Raw genomic sequence first — 19,970 nt, 5'->3', positions numbered from 1 at the left:
TTTCAGAATTAATGATATAAAGTTCGCAGAAGAATTGGCTATAGACCTCCCTCGTTTCTCACTTGTTGTATTTCTATTCTAGAATTAAAGATATGGTGGAGTTTGCAGAAATGGTAATAAACCTCCTCAAGATCTCATTCTTTTGTTGTACCAATCCTTTCAGAATTAATGATATAAAGTTTGCAGAAGATTTGGCTGTAGGCCTCCCTCGTTCCTCATTCTTTTGTTGTATTTCTATTCTAGAATTAAAGATATGATATAGTTTGCAGAAGACTTGTCTATAGACCTCCCTCGTTTCTCATTCATTTGTTGTTTTTCTATTCCAGAATTAAAGATATGGTGGAGTTTGCAGAAGACATGGCAATAGACATCCCTAAGATCTATGAGTATCTTGGTGAGATAATGGGTGCTACAGTAATTGAGAGGGCGGAGTACTTAGAGCTACAAGCCACTGCAGTTATGCCTCTAAAAGAGTTTCAGACGGCTGGTGTGCTTTTGGCTGAGGTCCTCAGGACAGCTTCAAGAAGAATTGTGAGTAGATTTATTTACATTTAGTGTGTACAGGTTTTAATTCCACAATTCCTTCATGTTACTAATCGTTTATGTAATAGCAAAATTATGATGAACAGCATTTACATATGTGTGATAGTCATGAAATTTATTATAATAAGCATTCTTTTATAATATAATATTAATATGCTAGATGGAGAATTCAAGAAGGCAGGATAAATTTAGATTGTAGGCGAATTCCTTCAAAAGTTATTTGAAATAAAAATGATAAAAGTACATCATTGCCCTGGTTAAAAAAAATTAACTTGAAGTCTAGCAAGTAACTTGATATTGTATAATGTTGAGTACTGCACTATGCTCTGTTCATTTATCTATTAGATCTACCGCTGTGACTGTTATGAAATACTATATCAACAAGGGGTTATTGTTGTAGTATAATTTAAGGTGACTAGCCAATTCGTCTACTGCCAACTCGTACACTCACATGGTCTACTTTCATTTAGTAGGATGCCATTCCATCCATCAACAATTTGTCTAACAACCATTTGGTCCATTAACCATATGATCCAATCATCGCTTCGTCTAATCACTATTTCGTCTCTGACCATTTCGTCTCATAACCAGTTGGTCTTATATCCATTTAATTTTCATTCATTTTGCATAATCAACACTTCAGTCCAATTAGACCAATTGAGATATGGACTAAATGGCTATTGCACCAACTGGTTATTAGACAGAATGACATTAATGAAAGTAGACCATGTGGTGAGTGGACAGACTGATGGTAGACCAAATGATAGTAAACGAGTTGGCTATTGGATAGACGAATTGGAATTAAACTGGAAATTGCCAGTAATGAGAATCTGTATTTGCTGTAGGAATGTTTATACTGATTCCTTTTAAAGGGGAAGTTCACCCTGAAGAAAACTTTGTTGTAAAAATAGCAGAAAAAATAGTAAAAAATATTGGTGAAGGTTTGAGGAAAATCCGTTAAAGAGTAAGAAAGTTATTAGAGTTCAAAGTTTTGGATTTGTGACGTCATAAACGAGCAGCTGCCCCATGTGTTATATAATATAAAATTCATGAATTTCAAATTTTGTATGGTTCCTGATGACTTAATTTTGTTTTTCTATTCATAATCGGGTGTGAAATGATTTGTCTATTGATATACAAAAGTTACAGTGAAAACCATTTTCAATTTCTGAGAAAATGACTTTTTATTTATTTTTTACCATTCGCTATGTAGGAATGCTGCTCGCATATGACGTCACAAATCAAATAAATGAAATTCTAATAACTTTTTAATTATTTGATGAATTTTTCTCAAACCTTCGGCAATATGTTTTATTATTTTTTCTGCTATTTTTACAACAAACTTTTTGTCAGGGTGAACTTTCCCTTTAACATGTTCTTCCCCCCCCCTTCAATTTACATTCTTTTCAGCTTAGTTTGGTTAGTTTATTTTTTTTTTTGAAAAAAAATATGAATGGATATACAGTTTGACATCCATACAAGTCAAAATATGTGATACTATTTAGTGTAGCAAAACAATGATAATCTTGATAATTATGATGATATTCATTTTTTAATATGATGATTATAAGTGAAATATCTTACTTGGTTTTAATCAGAGTTCATACCTTAAAAACAAAACTATATTATATCATTTCTCTTCCAGGGTGCTAGTGCAGTATGTCATATATGGCAGCAATCTGGTCTTAGATGGGAAACCTTCCTCCCCGACGGTGAAAATGTTCAGGAATTTGTGCAAAAGAAGGCAAGTCTAGAAATATGTATATTTCCCTCATATGGGTTGTTTAAAAGCTAATATTCTGAATGCAAGTACAGGTAACATGGCCTCTGTCAAATATTTGTGGACCACAAAAATCTTTTTGACATGGATAGCATTAACTTAAAAGAGAATAGATAAGACATGTTTTGCATAACCCGATCTATAAATTGCTTCAGCTCTGATGAATATTCAACATAGGGAAGGTGGACTTATGCAAGTTTACCTGGGATTACTTGCAAATACCCTTATCAGGGATACGAAAAAGTAAGATATCGCAACAGTAATTGCTACATAGAAGATCCGCCAGGATTCCTTTGATCAACGTTTCCGAAAAGTAAAGTAAGCAATAACCGTCCACCAGTGCATTACTTTCAAATGTAAATATGTCTTGACTCAAATATCTGTTTTTTACTGTCACAGACTAGGTTTTATGTTATAGGAGAAATATATTTATTATGAATATGGTCGTATTATATATATCAATGGAAAGGTAATGATATGGGGATTATCAGTGGGTCATTCAAAAATAACGAAAAATAATACATAAGGTGGAAATCGCCAATTAAGAAGCACTAAAATGCCTCTCAGATATAGCCTCACAACGGTTTTTGAATTGACTCAAATTTGCGAGGCATGTGCGCTCCCGCGGCCACTGGATTTGTTGAGTCGTGCGGTGGATAATCGGTGCGAGATTTCGGTGTACTGATGGGTTGATATCGACACGAAATGGCGGAAAATCAACAAAAGAAGACCAAGAAATTGTCTTAAGTATGAGACTGAATACAGTCTCCAGTTACCGTGCATTCGGAAGTCGGAAAGAGGAATTTACATGCATTTTGCACAGTTTGCAGCGTGGACAATTCAGGGAATACGGACATTGCGAAGAGTTCTAGCTCCAGTTATTAGTACCCTTATTTCACCAAGCAAGGGACAAGCGAGGAGGAAGAAGTTATCTGCGCTGAGCTTTTCTTTACTGGATTACATTAATTCCTCCCTATTGTTGAAGAGGTGCTTTTCTTCTATTGTCCCCTCATTTTTTTTACATGTAAAAAAAATGCATATTTTTCTTAAAATAAATTTTTATGTTAAAAAAGTGGGAAAATTTTTTTTTTAAAAAAACATGTGAAATGCTCCAAAATAAGGGTCAGATTGCACCAGAGAGCATCTAGAAACCCAGAGCTTCCAGGGCCCTCGCAAGGGTCGAGCTCTCCGCGCTTGAGATGTGCGCTACGCGCACATAATTTGGTGTCGGTTGCAAATCCTCCCTAATTCTGATTTCCAAAAGTTGGCATCTCTGGTATGATGGTACCAGAGACAGTATTGGCTCTCCCACATGGCAAGCTCCACTTCGCGTGCAAAAGCTATTGCAAATGCTTGTGAATGTGCGATTCCTCCACACTGTCACTGAGTAGTTTGATCATGAAATGGAAGAAAACCCGGGTGTGAGGCATATTTCAGAGAGGCATTTTAGCGCTTTTGATTGGCGATTTCCACCTTATGTATTATTTTCGTTATTTTCAAATGACCTAACGATAATCCCCACATTACCTTTCAATTGATATATAAGTCTCTTTTCAGTGAAACGTGTTGACCTCGTGAGAGCACAGTGCATTTACTTTTAGTATTGGTTCTCCTCTTACAGGGTGTAGACTTCACATTAGATGGTGCAAGCGCCACTGACAATGGCCTTAACAGTGTCCAAGGTGACTGGGTAGCCACGTTTAACAGAGGACTTACGAATCTACTTAACGAGAAACCAGATAATAATAAGATCTTTGACTGGATAAAGGTGAGTTAGAGTAAATATCATGATCATCCAGTTCTTTGTACTCTAGGAGGTGATATCACCACAGTTCCACCAGAGTGGGAAATACCGGTGGAAAATAGAAGTACAGCTTTTACAATATTTCTGGAAAAAGTTGGAAATGCAAGGAAATGATACAAAATATTCAGAAACGTCGTTAGCCTAACAGAGCGCTAACAGTAAGCACAGTCACACCTTTAGGATTGTGAAGTCAAAACATTTATTTCAACATGTAATAATGCTTTTTTTTGTAACATTGGGCATCGCTACCACATTGCCAGTTGTAACATGGCCTTTGTTAGCGCTGACTTTTCTGTGCATTTCTCAAGCATCTTTTAGCATTTGCCTGTACATCTTGTGTACTTCACAGCATTTGCAAATGTTAACGCATATTCAGTGATGCCACTTTTCAGGTCTGAATGCAGACCTTATCAACATACTTTTGCCATTTGGAAACACATTGGGTGATTTCAAGTTCGGTGTTGGTGTGGATTGTGTTCCTACCTACGAAACCTTTGCTGAGTTCAAACAAATAATTCAGATCACAATATTGACAGCTCAACATATAGTGAATTACTTTTCAGGACCAATTTCATGTTATATTTGGTGTTGTACTTATGTAAAAATTGACCTAACACCTACACCAAAGAGGTCATTACTGACCTTGAAATCACTCACTTTTCATCCAGGAAAAGAGTCGTTGTAGATGATGTTCAGACTTGTTTAAAATCAATTCTAAGTGGCATCGCCGACTATTTCCCACGTGGGCAAATAATTTTCAGGAAAATGTGTAATTACAGAGAAATTAGCAAATGGAGATTGGAAATTCGTAAAAACACTGTTGACAAATAAGGATTTCTTCCGACCATTTCCTATCAAAATTAGATATCAATGTCAGAACTCGACCTCGGCAATAATGTAATGTTTTCTCTCTCTCTCTCTTGCTCAGTCTAATGTGACTGACACACACAAACAGCATCCTGAATTCATTCGTGCCTTAGTTACTTTAATCTGCCAGCATGCAGCAGAAGGTAAGAACATGTTTATTAATTTCTTTATTCCATTACCTCTACACCAGCTTAAATAAACCATGTACAGCTTTGATTGAGGGTAAATAATATGAGTTCATATGCTTGAGTGTCATTCAATTTTAAAATCTTACGAAGTGTCGTGGCCATATCTTTCTTCAACAGTGATTTTATTTATGGTGTAAAATTTGAATGTGGATCATTTACCGGGATCTTATCAGTATTATTCATATCTTAAAAACTCACTTTTTACCAGTTAACTTATAAAATTAGAAATTAAATAATAGCTACCGACAAAAAATATATTCTGAAATTCCCAGTCCATTCCATGCTCAAGACATTGTTTTGTTTTTGTAGAAAAGGGAATAAATTTGGCTTTTTTTATTTATTGGGTAAATCACAAAATTAGTTAATAACATTTTTTTATCATATTCTTTCGTATCATACTGTTGCATTCACATTCATGTAATCTAGCAATTAAATGTAATGGTGACATCACTTGGGGGATTTCCAAAAACTAAAGATGTACTCCAGTGACTAGACAAAGATCCTGTCACATCGTTCCGTCCATGCCTTGTGGGTGATTGCCCGCAACTCACCCGCATAACAAAATTTTGAACATGATCAAATATTTTCTGCGTGCCAATAATTATGCGTGTGCTTCTGCGGGCAACTGCTCGTGAATTGCGTGTGGGATACTGTTGATGCTGGCAACCTGCAGGTAGCAAAAATAGTTATTAGCGAGCCACATGCGAGGCTTGCACAGAACGATGTGACGGAGCTTTAATCTATCAAGTTATAACCTAGGAATATTTGATCTCGTATCACATCATGTCGAAGAGAAGACGATATGTTAATTGATTCATTCATTGTCGTTTATTTACTCTTCGTTATTCAGGTGAAGGGCAGAACTGCCGGATCGACCCTGAGATTCTGAAACAACGAGGTCCGATACTACAGCGATACATCGATAGCAAGCGCCCTCTGGAGCTTCAAGCATTATATGCTGTCCAGGCGCTCAACCATTCACTACATAGCCCTCCAGGTAAGGAATCTCGACAAAAGATTGATCATTGGGGGGGGTTAATTCATGAAGATGTTGAAAATTAAGAGGTCAAAGGTTGTAGGTCACAGAGGTCATTGTATACCTTATACAGAGCTGCCAAGAAGTACTGATTTTCCGTATTTAGTACTGAAAAATGAGAAGAATACTGATGGTTTCATGCAAAATACTGATTTCTAAAGTTTCTTTTTTATGTGGTGTCCTATGGTATTTCTTTGAAAATACTGATTTCCTCACCAAAATACTGATTTTCAGCTTTAAAAAAATGAATTGATCTTGTTCAGGTTGGCAGCTCTGCTTATATGCCTTGTTCCAAGATAGCTCAAGAACTGTTAGACATATCAACTTGAAAACTTGGGACTTTTATCCTTAAGAGTCGCACTGAAATACCGGCCCGTACATAATATACGCAATGCGGAATCTTATTGATAATTATGCAGTAGTGCGCATCCTCTTGGCATGATCTGATCAATGCAGTCATGCCTATTATACGGTACATAACTAGGCATTTACGTGCGCCTCTAAGTCATATAAAAATCTTTGTGAAACACCCCCCAGATCTTAATAGTCACACACTTTGAAAACACAATTTTCGTGATGAATCAAGATGTTTTTGAAGGACTGAATTCAAACTTGTTTTATGCTTGCAATCAGAGAGGAATGATAAAGATCTTTTAATATCACTTATCTGTGGTGTCAAGGCTAAATATCATAGATCCTGTTGAATCAAAGAAAGGCCTCTTAATTTCAATAAGGATAATGGACTACATTAAAACTTATTTTCTTTCCTGAATATATCGACAACATGATCAGATTAATTTGATGGTTTTCACAAAATAGTATGAAATCTGCTCAGAAATGGCAATGGCAGAGGCATAAACTTTGGCTGTGTGCAGTCAAGAATCTAGCTCCTTTTGAAATTATTACGACTTGTTGTCATGATATAGTCAACTAAATCTCTGCGAATTCTACCCTAAATGTTAAGTTGTGTCTTTACTTGTCTAATGTCCTCTCACAGGTCTGCTACGAATCTTATTTGACGTTCTCTACGATGAAGATGTAGTATCGGAGGATGCGTTCTACGACTGGAAGAAGAGTGAGGATCCCAAGGAGAGCGCAGGGAAGGGCGTGGCACTCAAATCCGTGACGAGTTTCTTCACATGGCTAGCCGAAGCCGATTAATGTTGATCCATGCCCCCGACGTGTGAGGGCGCTGCGAGGGATAGATAATGAACTATTAACGATTTCTCCCAATTCAAGAAAAAAATGATAAAATTGATGAAAAGATGAGAGTCAGAGGTGATCTTTGTCTTTGCTATATGATATTGTTATTATATATATGATATATAGGTATTAGATTTATTATGATAACTGAAGATTTATTTGTGTTTTCATGACATGGAATCCACTCAATGGGCTATTCTATTCAACAACCGTGGGTGCTGTTATTCATTGGCCTGTGTGAATATCGGCTTACTCAGTGGATGGATTGGTCCTTCTGTGCAACTCCTTGATGGTGCGGAAGCGTCGATAAACCGTAAAAGGAATTTAAAACGTTAACCCTCATGCAGATGAGCTCACATAGCAAGAAGTTTTGTAGATACATGTTTATCCCTTCATCGCATATAAACATTCAAGTGCGAAGCTGCATCCTGAATGCTGTTGACGACAACCGAACCTGGTCAATTTTTTCTTTATTTCCGCATGAACTTGTAATGAAGTCACCAATGAAATTAACTGGAATCAATCCAACTCAACCCTGCCTTTCAATTTTTCTGCCTTTTTTCATTTTTTCCCCGTTTTCTATGATTTCAAAAACGAATGTGCTTCCATTTTAGATTTTTCATCTTTGACACAAGAGTAAGCCGTGCATTGAAGTCTTGTTTAGTATACTTTTTTTGTTTCATTTTCTCAATCTTCGATGTAACTTTCACATGTTCACTGTGATTTAAATGATGTGTGTGTTGGGATTTGCCAAACTCAAAGCTAACTGACATGCTTCTGTTTTAAGATTCCCCATTTCGTATCTATAACCAAGGGGTTGGTCTCTTGTTATTTGCATGGGGGACAAACAAGCAGCATGTTATATATTTACTCACCTTTTCTACTTCACTATTTTTCACAAAATAATGGTCCATGGACGTTTTATTGTGATGATTACATAACAGAGATGTCGTGTAGCCTTGTTCGTCTTCAAAAGAATGAATAAGGTTGAACGTGGCGTATTTGGAGAATTCTGTATTGCAATTCACTTCACTAATTTATGATAAGTATTTTGTATGTAAATATTATTATTATTGTATGAAGATGTATATGTCACCCAAGAATATGATGATGCTTGCTATGCATACGCGATATATTATGGATGTCTTTGAGATATCCAATCCACTGTTTTATGGAGAAAGAAATTTAATAATACGCCCTGTCATTAATCATCAATCTGAATACTATCATCAACTTCAAGTTAAATATAGACTGCATAACGAATGATTTTGATATTTTATGGTGGGAATAATTGCGAGGTTAGGGAAATATTGGTTGACTAAGTTTTCATAAAGAGTATGACGACTCAACTTGTTCTGGGTTGTGTTTTGGTGAAAGTATTTCAATTTGCTTTAGTTCTTCAGATATATAACATTGCTATGGCTGCAGCGATTGTGAGGAAAGGACTGATTTAAAAATACGGTTTGCAATGATCTCCATCTTGATGAATGAAATCATGTTTGATGCAGGTGTAGAAGTTTAAGTGATCAAGCATTTGTGGGTTCCATCTGAGAGCATTTCCTCGGGAGCATTGCTACTAATTCTTAACAGTCCATGGACAGTCCTACTTATGTTCAGATGATGGGACGTGTCAGTGGGAAACCTAAGATGTTAGATTCCCGACTGTTTTGAGAATTGACCCAACCAGTGGCAAACGGTGAACCGAAGGAGGCAAATGATTGGAGGGGCACTGTATTCTTGTGAACAATGCTGTGCCCCACCAATGCTTTGTCTCCTCCGGGTCACGGTCCACCTCTGGACCCAACTCTCCTGGCATTCATCCAAACCACGGAGAGGCATCGAGTTCATCGTACTCGGATGTCGAGGGTGGTAAAACTTTGCCCGTGTGAAGTTAATGATTCCTTCTTACCGGGCAACCTTCCTATTCACGCTCATCCCTGTACGTGAAGGTGAACTAGAAAATAAGCTGTCAAATGTTAAAGAGGATCGGGTTTACTTTCCTACTATCTTTGAAAGATTTCTGAAGCAACTGATGTTTAATATGTTCTGATTGGAATTTATCCGTCTTTATTAGAATCCATGTGTCATGAATTTCTGAGTCGACTGGAGAAAATATAGATGAAAAATGAATTGTTGATTTATTATTACAAATATTTACATTTCCTATCCATCCTTGTGGTGGCTATTAAGTTTATTTTTGTTTCATTTGATGAAAAGCAGTAAAGATTTTAAAAACAAAAAGAAGTATGTTGATGGGAGAGAAAGGAAACTCCCGTAAGAAAAAAAAATATGAAAAATGGTAAAAAGTTTACAAATTTTATACAACATTGAAGTGTGAAGAAGATTATTTGAAGATGTATTATTCTATATAAAACTATGTATTGAAATGAATACGGTGACACTTTGACAAAAAGAAAACAAGAATTATGAAGTTATTGATACGAAAATTGGGCAGATTGAAATACGAATGAAGGAGACTGCAAAATGATGATTTACTTAAGTCTACAAATTCAAATTGACATTTTAAAATATATAATAGTAGGAATGACTATGGAGTTACATACATCCATGTGCCTATGTACATAGTTTAAAATATGTGATGCGCCATGAGTTAATGTGACATAATAGAATTCAAAGATTTCAGAGAAAAAAATGACACAACTTTCGATATACTGTGTAACGATGTTCATGCCATGAGATTACGTGAGTGACTTGAATTTTCATCTGAATATTCCTTGATAAATTGAAGAGAGATACTGAAAAAATAACAATTGGGAGAAACAAAAAAAATCAAAAACGTCTATTGAGTGATTTTTTAAGTGTCTGGCCTTCTTGTGCTGTATATAAAATGTACGTGCCTGTCCGCCCCAAAGCCCATGGGTCCCCACATTCAGCCGTGATAGAGGATGAGTGATATAAACCTGTGCATCAAACCATGGTCAATCTTCGATTTTATAGTCTAATGCACGGGGTTTTCATTGTTATGTGCTTTATGATGGTGTCATGTGGGGGCCATCTTTAAGTTTGGGGAAAATATCTATATATTTGTGGCAAGGTTGAAATATCAGATTGCAGGCTTGAAAATGATACTACCTGGCAATTGTTTTCAACTAGAGTCCATACAAGTTCCTAATTCAATTAAGAGCTTATTAGAAAGAGAAGGGAGAGGTTTTGGTTCATTCAAACATTTGTGTAAAACTTTCAGCAATTCTGAATGTTCATTTTGAGGACCAAATTATTTTCTTTCCTAATACAGAATACTCCTAAAAGTAACAACACAAATTATTTGATATTTACATTCTGTTTGTGTTAATTAGGAAGAGTATCATTGAAAGGTCCACTCCAAAGGATTCCTCCCCAATTACCCAAATATTTTAACACACAATTCCCACCCCCTATGCATTTCTGTATTCAGAGTATCCAACTCGTTACAAAATTTGCTCTTCATTCTTCTTGACTCTTCTACTTATCTGTTACTTGTTTGAATTGTTTTTTTAATGTTTTGCTGATATATATTAATTTGCTTCAATTGTTTACATGGCCCAGTGGAAATTGGGTCACGTCACTTTTTCTGTGGAATTTTTAACCGTGTCTTGATTGTGTGACACGATTTCTTCCTGCGACAATCACTCCGGGCTTGTTTTTTGGTTGGTTCAGGATAAATAGGGTATGGTGTTAATCGAGGGTGAAAGTTGGCGATTCCACTAGTGTGTGTGTGTGTGTTTCACATCGGAGCAATTGTCGCCGGAGCAACTGTTTTCAGATTTATTTCCAACAGAAATGACATAAATATTGATACAAATCATTTTCATACATTATAACAAACATTTGCGATACAAATCATTGTCATAATCATATTTTAAAACATCCATGATAATTAACAAATAAACATATATACAAAATATGGTGCATTTCGTGTAACAGAACGTTTAAATAAAGATCAACCAACTACCCCCCCTCTCATAACCTTCCCCACTACCATCAGCACCCCCAGCCCCCTCACCACCCCCTCCCCTTCTCGACCTAAAAACGAGGGCGCGCTCTCTCAATAAGTAGAACTTGGCGTATGTCACATCCCTGTCTGTCAGAAGTAGTTTGAATCAAACACGGTTAAGATGTCTGCTCGAGACTCCACGATTGTGAAGTGTGACTCCCGTGATTAAGACATCATGTTATTAACTTAGCCATTTAAAGAGCTCCTTCCGTGTTACATCAACTATGTACGTGTCTGACCAAGGACTTAATACCCGTTTAGGTCTTCGTCGAGTTAAAGGGGTATCCTATCCCCCCCAAAAAAAAAAATATATATATATGTATATATATTTGAGGTCAGTAGTATGGAGAGGGCCGTAGCAAGGTCAATACCGGTACCCGTCTTCATCAAGCTTTCGGGCACATGCCCTTCATCAGGATCGTAGGGTCCGTAAATATAGCGTATTGTTGACAGTAAAGTTATGTGTGAAGTCAATTTATATATATATATATATATATATATATATATATATATATATATATATATATATATATATATATATATATATATATATATATATATATATATATATATATATATATATACAAGTTAAGAAGGAAAAGAAAAATCAGACAAGTAGATAGGCTAAAGTTTAAACAATATCAGATAAACATGAAAAACTTGAATTTTTGAAAGTTGTAAAACTTGGTCATCATGAAGACTTCGAATTGATGTCATAGTGATGTAAGGCAATGATTGTACTCCAATACATAAAATCACTAAAATGTCAGTTTTTCAAAGGTTTTACTTCAAATAATATTGTTCTTCCAGGTGGGGGAGGGGGGGGGGTGTAAACAATATGCCATCTTGGTCGAATTTTTATTAAGACCCCCCCCCTCCCCGAATATGATATAGGAGAAAAGCACAAATGACCTATGGGATAGGTGTCCCTACTACTTGTCATCCATAGTGGTTTACTTATTTTCTCCCCTCTCACACAAAATTTTATGGCCGTGGTTGGATCCCCCGTTAAGTGTCTTTCTTTTTGCTCTCTTGCCTATTCGCTCGCTTGCAGCTTTACAAAAAATGTTGCCCCATATGCCATAACTGGGACCCGTTGCAGAAAGAGTTGCGTTTAAACGCAAGTCAAAAAATCAATCGCAAGTCCAAAATGCGCGCTGTTGATTGGTTGAAAATGAAGTTGCGCATGATTTTTATAGATGCGTTTGATTGCAACTCTTTCTGCAACGGGCCCCTGGCCTCCTCAATTTTAGGGGCTCATTACGCGTTTGCATCATCCCTTTAAAAATGTTGGTCTTTCTTGCCAAAACACCCGTCTCCTTTTGCTGAATAACGTCTTACTCTCGACATGGAAAATAGTTTTAGACTGGGGCGTAATTTAATTCATCATAAATTAATCTAATGAATATGATAGATGAATAAGGCAATCCCGAGTCCCTCGGGTTGACATCTACATCAAGCTATATCCATGCTGGTAATGGGAATTAAGGTCATAAGACTTTCTCTTTTTTCGAACGCTGGTTCCCCCTGTTGAAGAGGGGGAGGGGTGGGGGTTAAGCCATGAGGGAAGACGATGTTTATTTTTTTCCTCTACTGGAAGAGGAATTTGCATGGGAATCGTGGATTCCTCTATACCACTTGACCATTTCAAATAGTTCAGTGGGTAAATTACTTGAATTATTTTGTGTTCAACTCCCCCTGCGTTTAAGGAAAACGACAGTCAACGAAAATCCTCTGTATTTATTTATTTATTTATTTATTGATTTATTTATTTATTTATTTATATATTTATTTATTTATTTATTTATTTATTTATATATTTATTTATTTCTTTATTTGTTTGTTTATTTATTCATTTATTTATTTATCTATTTATTTATTTATTTACCTATCTATCTACTCATTTATTTATTTATACATTCATTTATTTAGTTATATGTATTCATTCTTTCATACATCCATTCACTCACTCACTCACTTATTTATTTATATATATCTTTGCTTGTCTATCTATCTATTTATTTATTCATTCATTTATGTATTTATTTATTTATTCATTTGTTTATTCATTTATTTGTTATTAATTTATTCATTCATTCATTTCTTTACTTCTATCTGTCTACTTTTTTCATATATTTTCATTAATCTGTTTGCTTATTGATTCATTTATCTATCTTTTTTTTTAGGGGGCGGGGTAATCGATGTTTCACCTTCCAGATGGGGATAGGAACGAACGATTCACACCTTGGTAGCTACATCCATCACATTCTGTCACCCCTCCACCTTTCCATCTCCTCTCCCCCTCGACGACCCCTCCCCTCGTTAACCAAACATTTCGAGCTTGTTTTATCGTACAAATATTTTGCGAAGAAGTGTAATCTGCTGGGACATGAATTTGGCTGTATGAAGAGATCAACCGATCCTCCCGTTTAACCTGGCCTAATCCTCGGTGTGATGAAGGGAAATTTGCAAAGTGATTACATTATATCACAAATTTTCAAGATCATCGAGTGAACACTTGGGCCAAGCCGTCACACCTCGGCAAGAGAAATTGATTCAGAAAGCTCTCGTGAAATGTCTTCATTTTGTAGTCTCTCTCTCTCTCTCTCTCTCTCTCTTCCATCCTCCCTATACCCCTCTCTACTTCTCGCTCTCCTTACTAGAAAAAAAAATGAGAAAATGATGTCTCACGAAGCATTCATATATTCCGAGGCGAGAAGTTTTAGAGGATGGATGACATCACATTTTGCCATATTCTTTTAGAGATTCAACTGCATGGGGAATACCATTATCACAGTATATAAGTGCAGTCGTGAGTTAAAAAAAATATTTAAAAATAGGCATATAAAAGATATTTCAAGCAAATGCACGCACGCATTCAATTTCGTCTGATAAACAATCCGATCTCATAAAAAGTTTGTCCAGTTTCAAGTTTTTACTTCATTTAAATTTTGAAAACACAAGACTAGCCCGAGACTGACGAGTTTAAAAAAAAACACAAAATGAAAATAAAGAAAGATTTTTTTTGGAGACCTTACGAGATAGACTAACTTACCAACTGTTCATTGGTACTCCAATATTCGAATATACGATTTTTTTATATAATAAGGATTAAGAAATTCACAAAATATGAAACTGACAATAATAATACTTAATCATTTATACAACGCCTTCATTGAATAAGCGCACTTTATTTGTGATTGAAGACCTTTTTTTTTGCTTGTCAAAGAGAAAACACAACAAGGGTCTAAAATTTACAGTCATCAAATGGAAATAAATGATAATGATTGTGAAGATATTTTCTATTGCAACAAAGGATATTATTATCAGGCTGCTATTCAAAATAGCGAGAACGCCTAGTTGGATGTTTTTACATCTGTCAGAGAGATGAGAAAGTGAACCAAACATCAGCCAGGTTGAACGGAACGGCAACCAGTATAACAGGAGAAAATTATTGTGATCAGTTCACTCTGCTGCATGTTTTTATCTGCTGCCATCTGTCGTCTTATCAGCAAAGATCTTCAGGCGATTTTCAACAACAATCTTGATTTTCTGCTAAATTTGTTTGCCTGGCTTACCAATGTTGGCTCCTACAACGTTTCGCTTTTATTCCATCCTTCGTGCGCTCCTTTTCTTTTAATCACTTACACTCGAATTCTTACTGGTATAATTGGGAGATTTTCAACACAGTAAAACGTTGTTTAAATAATTACACATCGTTGTTTACAAAATGAACTTCACTGTAGTTGTAACAGTTTTAACAACTGTGTTTCATTTTGGGTTGATTAAAGTACACCGCAGGTTGGGCAATATATTGTCCACACAACAGTTGGTTAAAAAAAATTATCCAACTCTGGGTAGTTTTCAACCAATGCTGTGTAGTTTTTACCCAAAGCACACATTAATGGTTTAAAACTACCCAAAATTTGATAACGTTGTAACCAATTGTTGTGTGGACAGTAATGTTGCCCAACATTTTTAAGAGTGTAAAGTTTGTTGTTTAAGAATTCAAACACTTGTTTTAACTGTCAAGCAACTACCAGTACTGTATAATTCATTGAGTAAACTGCGTTGTATGAAATCTGTTTCATTATGTCTCGTACCAATTTAGTTCTTCGGCTGATATCAGCTCCTGCTCGTCATACTCGTCATGAGCGCCAACGTGAGCAAAAAAAAAACCCAATGTCATGTCTAGTGTTTGACTCTGGATTTGTTCACCTACAAATAAAATAATCACATGATACTCAAAAGTTGCACAATCACTCGACAAACCCTCCTTGACCCATGCAAGCTCTATTTTGCTTGAAAAATTGTGTTAAATAGTCGCAATTCATAAGAAAAAACTACTACAATGAAATATATTATTTATCTATCTATCTATTATATTAACGTTGTAAATTGTTTTACTACACTCAACACAAGATACACAGCATAATGAAGAAATAGGAACAATCACACTTTCAATTTTCTGTGGCGAAATAAGGCACAAAATACACTTGTAAATACAAAGAAGCTAATTTTGGGAAAGATTTGCCCCCAAATAGAAAATAATATATTTCACTATGTTTCCTTGCATTTTATTTATTTTTTGTCATTTTTTTCTTGGTGGAGTTTTTGGGTCCATGATCCCAAGCTTTAAGCTCCCCTTCCCCCATTTGTACACCACAGCGACATGGCGTCTGTAAGCGAGCGACTCTTGTTTGAACTTTTTAAAAAGAAAATCTAATTTTGTGATAGATTTTTACTTAATTTTCAGAAAATTACATCACACCATTGCTTTGTTTTCCTTTTTCTTCTTCTTGTTTATTTCAATTAATTAATCAATTCTTTTTCTTTTGGGGGGAGGGGGGGGGGTTGCCCCGAGCCCCATCCCAATTTGTACGCCAGTGCATTCCATTATTCTATCCAAACATGTATTTTTGATTTATGTTGATAGTTATTTTTTTAAAGTACATAAATATGGCCCTAATTTCGTTGTATCCTTTTATTATTTAGCTCACCTGTGTACCTGTGTAACTGCATTTTTAATTTTAACGTTTTCTGATAATTTGTGTACATCTTATATTTTACTTTGTGTTTTGAAATCATATCATCAAATAAACCACTGACAATCGTAAATCAAGACCAACAATATGATGTCTAAAATGGTCTTGTTGTAAAATGACAACTGAAAAACATATTAATCATCCATTTAAGATTCTTGAAGATGAACCTTTTTTCTTCTTCTTCGCATCTTGGCTGAACCCCGATGTCCTCCCCGCCCAAAACCATCGCGACCGTCGTCTGCTTGCCGCCACGCTCTCAAGAGAGCAAACCGTTTTGGCGGCAAAATGATTTTCATGAAAAATCTTTCCTGTGTAGTCATGCATTCTGCGTTTAGATGATAAACAAGTGAAGGTAATAGCCTTCGACTAAGGGAGGGTTATCCCGAATTTCTACCCTCTTATTTTTCTCTTATTAATTAATTGTTATTACTCGTCTCCATCCAACGAACATAGTGTACACAGTTATTCTGAGGTAATTTTCGATAGGTCATTCGAAGTACAATAAGTGTCATTTAACTCTATTAATGTTCAAGAAAAGGTAAAGACTGTTCAATATCTGAAGCAACGGTAGACTTTGATATAAAGGTGCTCAAAAGAGAGAAAGTTTATGAAATCCCCTTTTAACATCATTATTTGACTAGGAGTGGTCTGGTGAATAAAATTAATTTCAGAGTGCTTGCAATCTAAATAAAAGTTTACCTAATATTGTGTAAAATGGGAACATGTTTGTTGGTAAAAATATACCAAATATTTTGTAAATTTTATGCAATGTTGCATTAAATATTATTCTTAAAACGTGCATTTTGCCCAATATTGGTTAAGTTTTTGCTTGGTGTTTTTATAGTGTACTGACAGAATCCAATGATTTTTTTTTTACACATTTTAAATTTTCAATCCTATTTCTCTTTATCCTCATAGAAATCATAACATTTTAGTTTTATATTATAAAGATATCATCCAGTCAATATTTGAAATATAAAAGGGGCGTTATCGACATCACTTTTTAATAAGGGGGAGCGAAGCAATGTAGTCAAAATGTGTTTTTGGTTAGAAATAAAATTAATGAACATTTCATATTTGCAACATATTTCTTAATTTGGAGACTGTTGACATGCGATTTTTCTCTTAATATCAAGAAAAAATACCTTGAGAATAAGATGAATTCTTTTAAAGGGGTGGTCCAGGCTGAAAGTATTTATAGCTTAATAAATAGAGGAGAATGCACTGAGCAAAATGCCGCAAATTTCGTCAAAATCAGACAACAGATAGCAAAGTTATTGAATTTTAAAGTTTAGTAATATTTTGTAAAAACAGTCGTCATGACTCATGAATATTCATTAGGTGGGCTGATGATGTCACATCTCCACTTGTTTTTTGCATTTTTTTACATGAAATTAGGTTTATTCAAATTTTTTCCTCCAAGAACTAGAAAAACTGGATTGACAACTGATTTAGTACATTAGATATTTATTGCTGCAACTTATTTCATCATAAGGGAGACATATTATTCACACAAGTATGAAATAATGAAAAAAAATATGATTTTATGTAATAACATAAGAAAACAGAAAGTGGAGATGTGACATCATCAGCTCGCCTAATGAATATTCATGACGACTGTTTTCACAAAATATTGCTTAATTTTAAACTTCAATAACTTTATCATTTGTTATCCGATTTTGATGAAATTTTCAGCGTTTTTCTCAGTGAATTCTACTCTGTGTATTAAGATGTAAATATTTTCAGCCTGGACCACCCCTTTAAAGAGGTGAATGTGGAATCACCACGTAAAAAAAAGATTTACATGAAATAAAAAGGGATTATTTTAGTTGGATCTTATTGGATCTTATACCATGTTATGTCTTGTATCGAATTATTTTTCTTCTTAACTAAATTAATCAACTCCAACAATCGCTTGCTATATCATTTTCAATGAGCAGGTTACAAGTATGCATCAATTTATAAAATCGGATTGATATACATTGACGAAAACAATAATGATTCCAATTGACGAAATGCAAATAAACACATTGCAGTACTGAAGTTTAATTTCTCGATCTCTTCATTGAGGGAACAAATTTGACCCAAAGAGAATAACTCCTTGTGAACTCTGTGTATAACGGATATATCCGAGTTCATCCTCTCTATCCGACTCGAATTTCCACATGTCATTTGCAATCGACTGGGATCCACGCTCGACATCATTATGTCAATTGGCTCTCTATTTTGCCTCACTGTTTCAATTTTACTTCTCTTTGAGAAGCGCGCGCTTTCTTCCTTCTTCACTTTTTTGTTCGACCGCATCCCGTAACGTGATCCACCGGAGGAGGTCAGGGGCGGGATGCATGGTAGAGATGCGGTCGGAATCAGAGTGGAGATTCATATCTTTATGTCTTCATTCTCTTTTTCCTTGTCACCTTTTGCAATTATCCATATTCAGGTTTTATTCACCTTGCCCCCTTCTCTCTCGGCTCAAGCTCTGTTCAGACAATCAAACGATTCACCGCGAAAATTCACCAAGAAAAGTGTTTAAAAAGTTTGAAAATTATATTAGGAATAAAAATGTATCAGTAATTATAATAGTGATGACTATTCTTTTAAATTCATTCATTTATTCATTCATTTATTCATTCTTTCATTTATTTATTCATTTATTTATTTATTTATTTATTTATTTATTTATTTATTTATTTATTTATTTATTTATTTATTTATTTATTTATTTATTTATTTATTTATTTATTTATTCATTTATTTATTTGTTTATTTTCATTTATTGGTTTTCTTTATTTTATACTGCAGTACCTATAATAGTGATGATTATGACTCAAATGGAGAATTCTACATAATCATGATAAAAGGGCTATTTCTGATATGCATCTAATCTGCAAATGTAAAGACTTGTCCCCAACACATTTTGCTTCTTTTCTTTCATGGTCATGGGGGCGCTTTTACATTGTTGTAAGTTGAATAAACGATTTCGTGCATTATGAACATTTCAGTAAAAAAATGCACGTATTTTTTTTCACAATTAACGTGGGCCCCTGCCCCCCCCCCCCCCCCACCCGCTGCGTACGAACATGGTCATGTGTACCATTTGAACGGAGTACTTGAACCTTATGAGTCTGAACACAAGGCCTTTTCCATATCTTGTCTTGCTGCCTCAAAAAAAAAAGAACTTCCTCTCTCGGGTTCTCCTTCGTGGTTTAGAAGGAGATTATAAAAAACAACAAAAATTCAAATTGTAAAAGAGAGTGTCTATTTACATTTGGCTGTTATCTTCTTTGTCTGCTATTCATCAAGTAGTTCATATCATGTCACCTCAACCTCGTAAAACTAGAGACAAGAGGAAGGAGGCCTTTAAACTAAGGATTTCGTTATACACCTATCAACCAAGTAGAGACGAAATGGAGCTGGGGTGAGGGGGGGGGGGGGGTGGAAAGGAGGGGGAATTGTATCATAGTCTATCACGTCACCAGAAAAGTGCCACAATAATTTTTAGTCGGAAAT

At 35.2% G+C, this 19,970-nt stretch overlaps 1 protein-coding gene across 4 annotated transcripts in view; it reads left to right on the top strand.

The window, feature by feature from the left end:
* LOC121427368 (eukaryotic translation initiation factor 4 gamma 1-like) overlaps positions 1-9,860 on the top strand; it is a 51,985-nt gene extending 42,125 nt beyond the window's left edge. For 3 of the 4 annotated variants that reach the window (XM_041623727.1, XM_041623726.1, XM_041623725.1), the window contains exons 24-29: positions 327-531; positions 2,189-2,287; positions 3,945-4,091; positions 5,056-5,137; positions 6,033-6,179; positions 7,216-9,860. In XM_041623727.1, coding sequence (XP_041479661.1) covers positions 327-531; positions 2,189-2,287; positions 3,945-4,091; positions 5,056-5,137; positions 6,033-6,179; positions 7,216-7,379 — 844 coding nt within the window. In that variant the 3' untranslated portion in view covers positions 7,380-9,860. Of the gene's footprint in view, positions 1-82; positions 272-326; positions 532-2,188; positions 2,288-3,944; positions 4,092-5,055; positions 5,138-6,032; positions 6,180-7,215 lie in introns of those variants that run through there. The other variant, XM_041623728.1, reaches the window with a different exon arrangement.
* The last annotated feature ends 10,110 nt before the right edge of the window (positions 9,861-19,970 follow it).

Source organism: Lytechinus variegatus, chromosome 14 (genome assembly GCF_018143015.1).
Source record: "Lytechinus variegatus isolate NC3 chromosome 14, Lvar_3.0, whole genome shotgun sequence".
Lineage (NCBI taxonomy): Eukaryota > Metazoa > Echinodermata > Echinoidea > Temnopleuroida > Toxopneustidae > Lytechinus > Lytechinus variegatus.
This window is presented reverse-complemented; position numbering and strand designations above follow the sequence as displayed.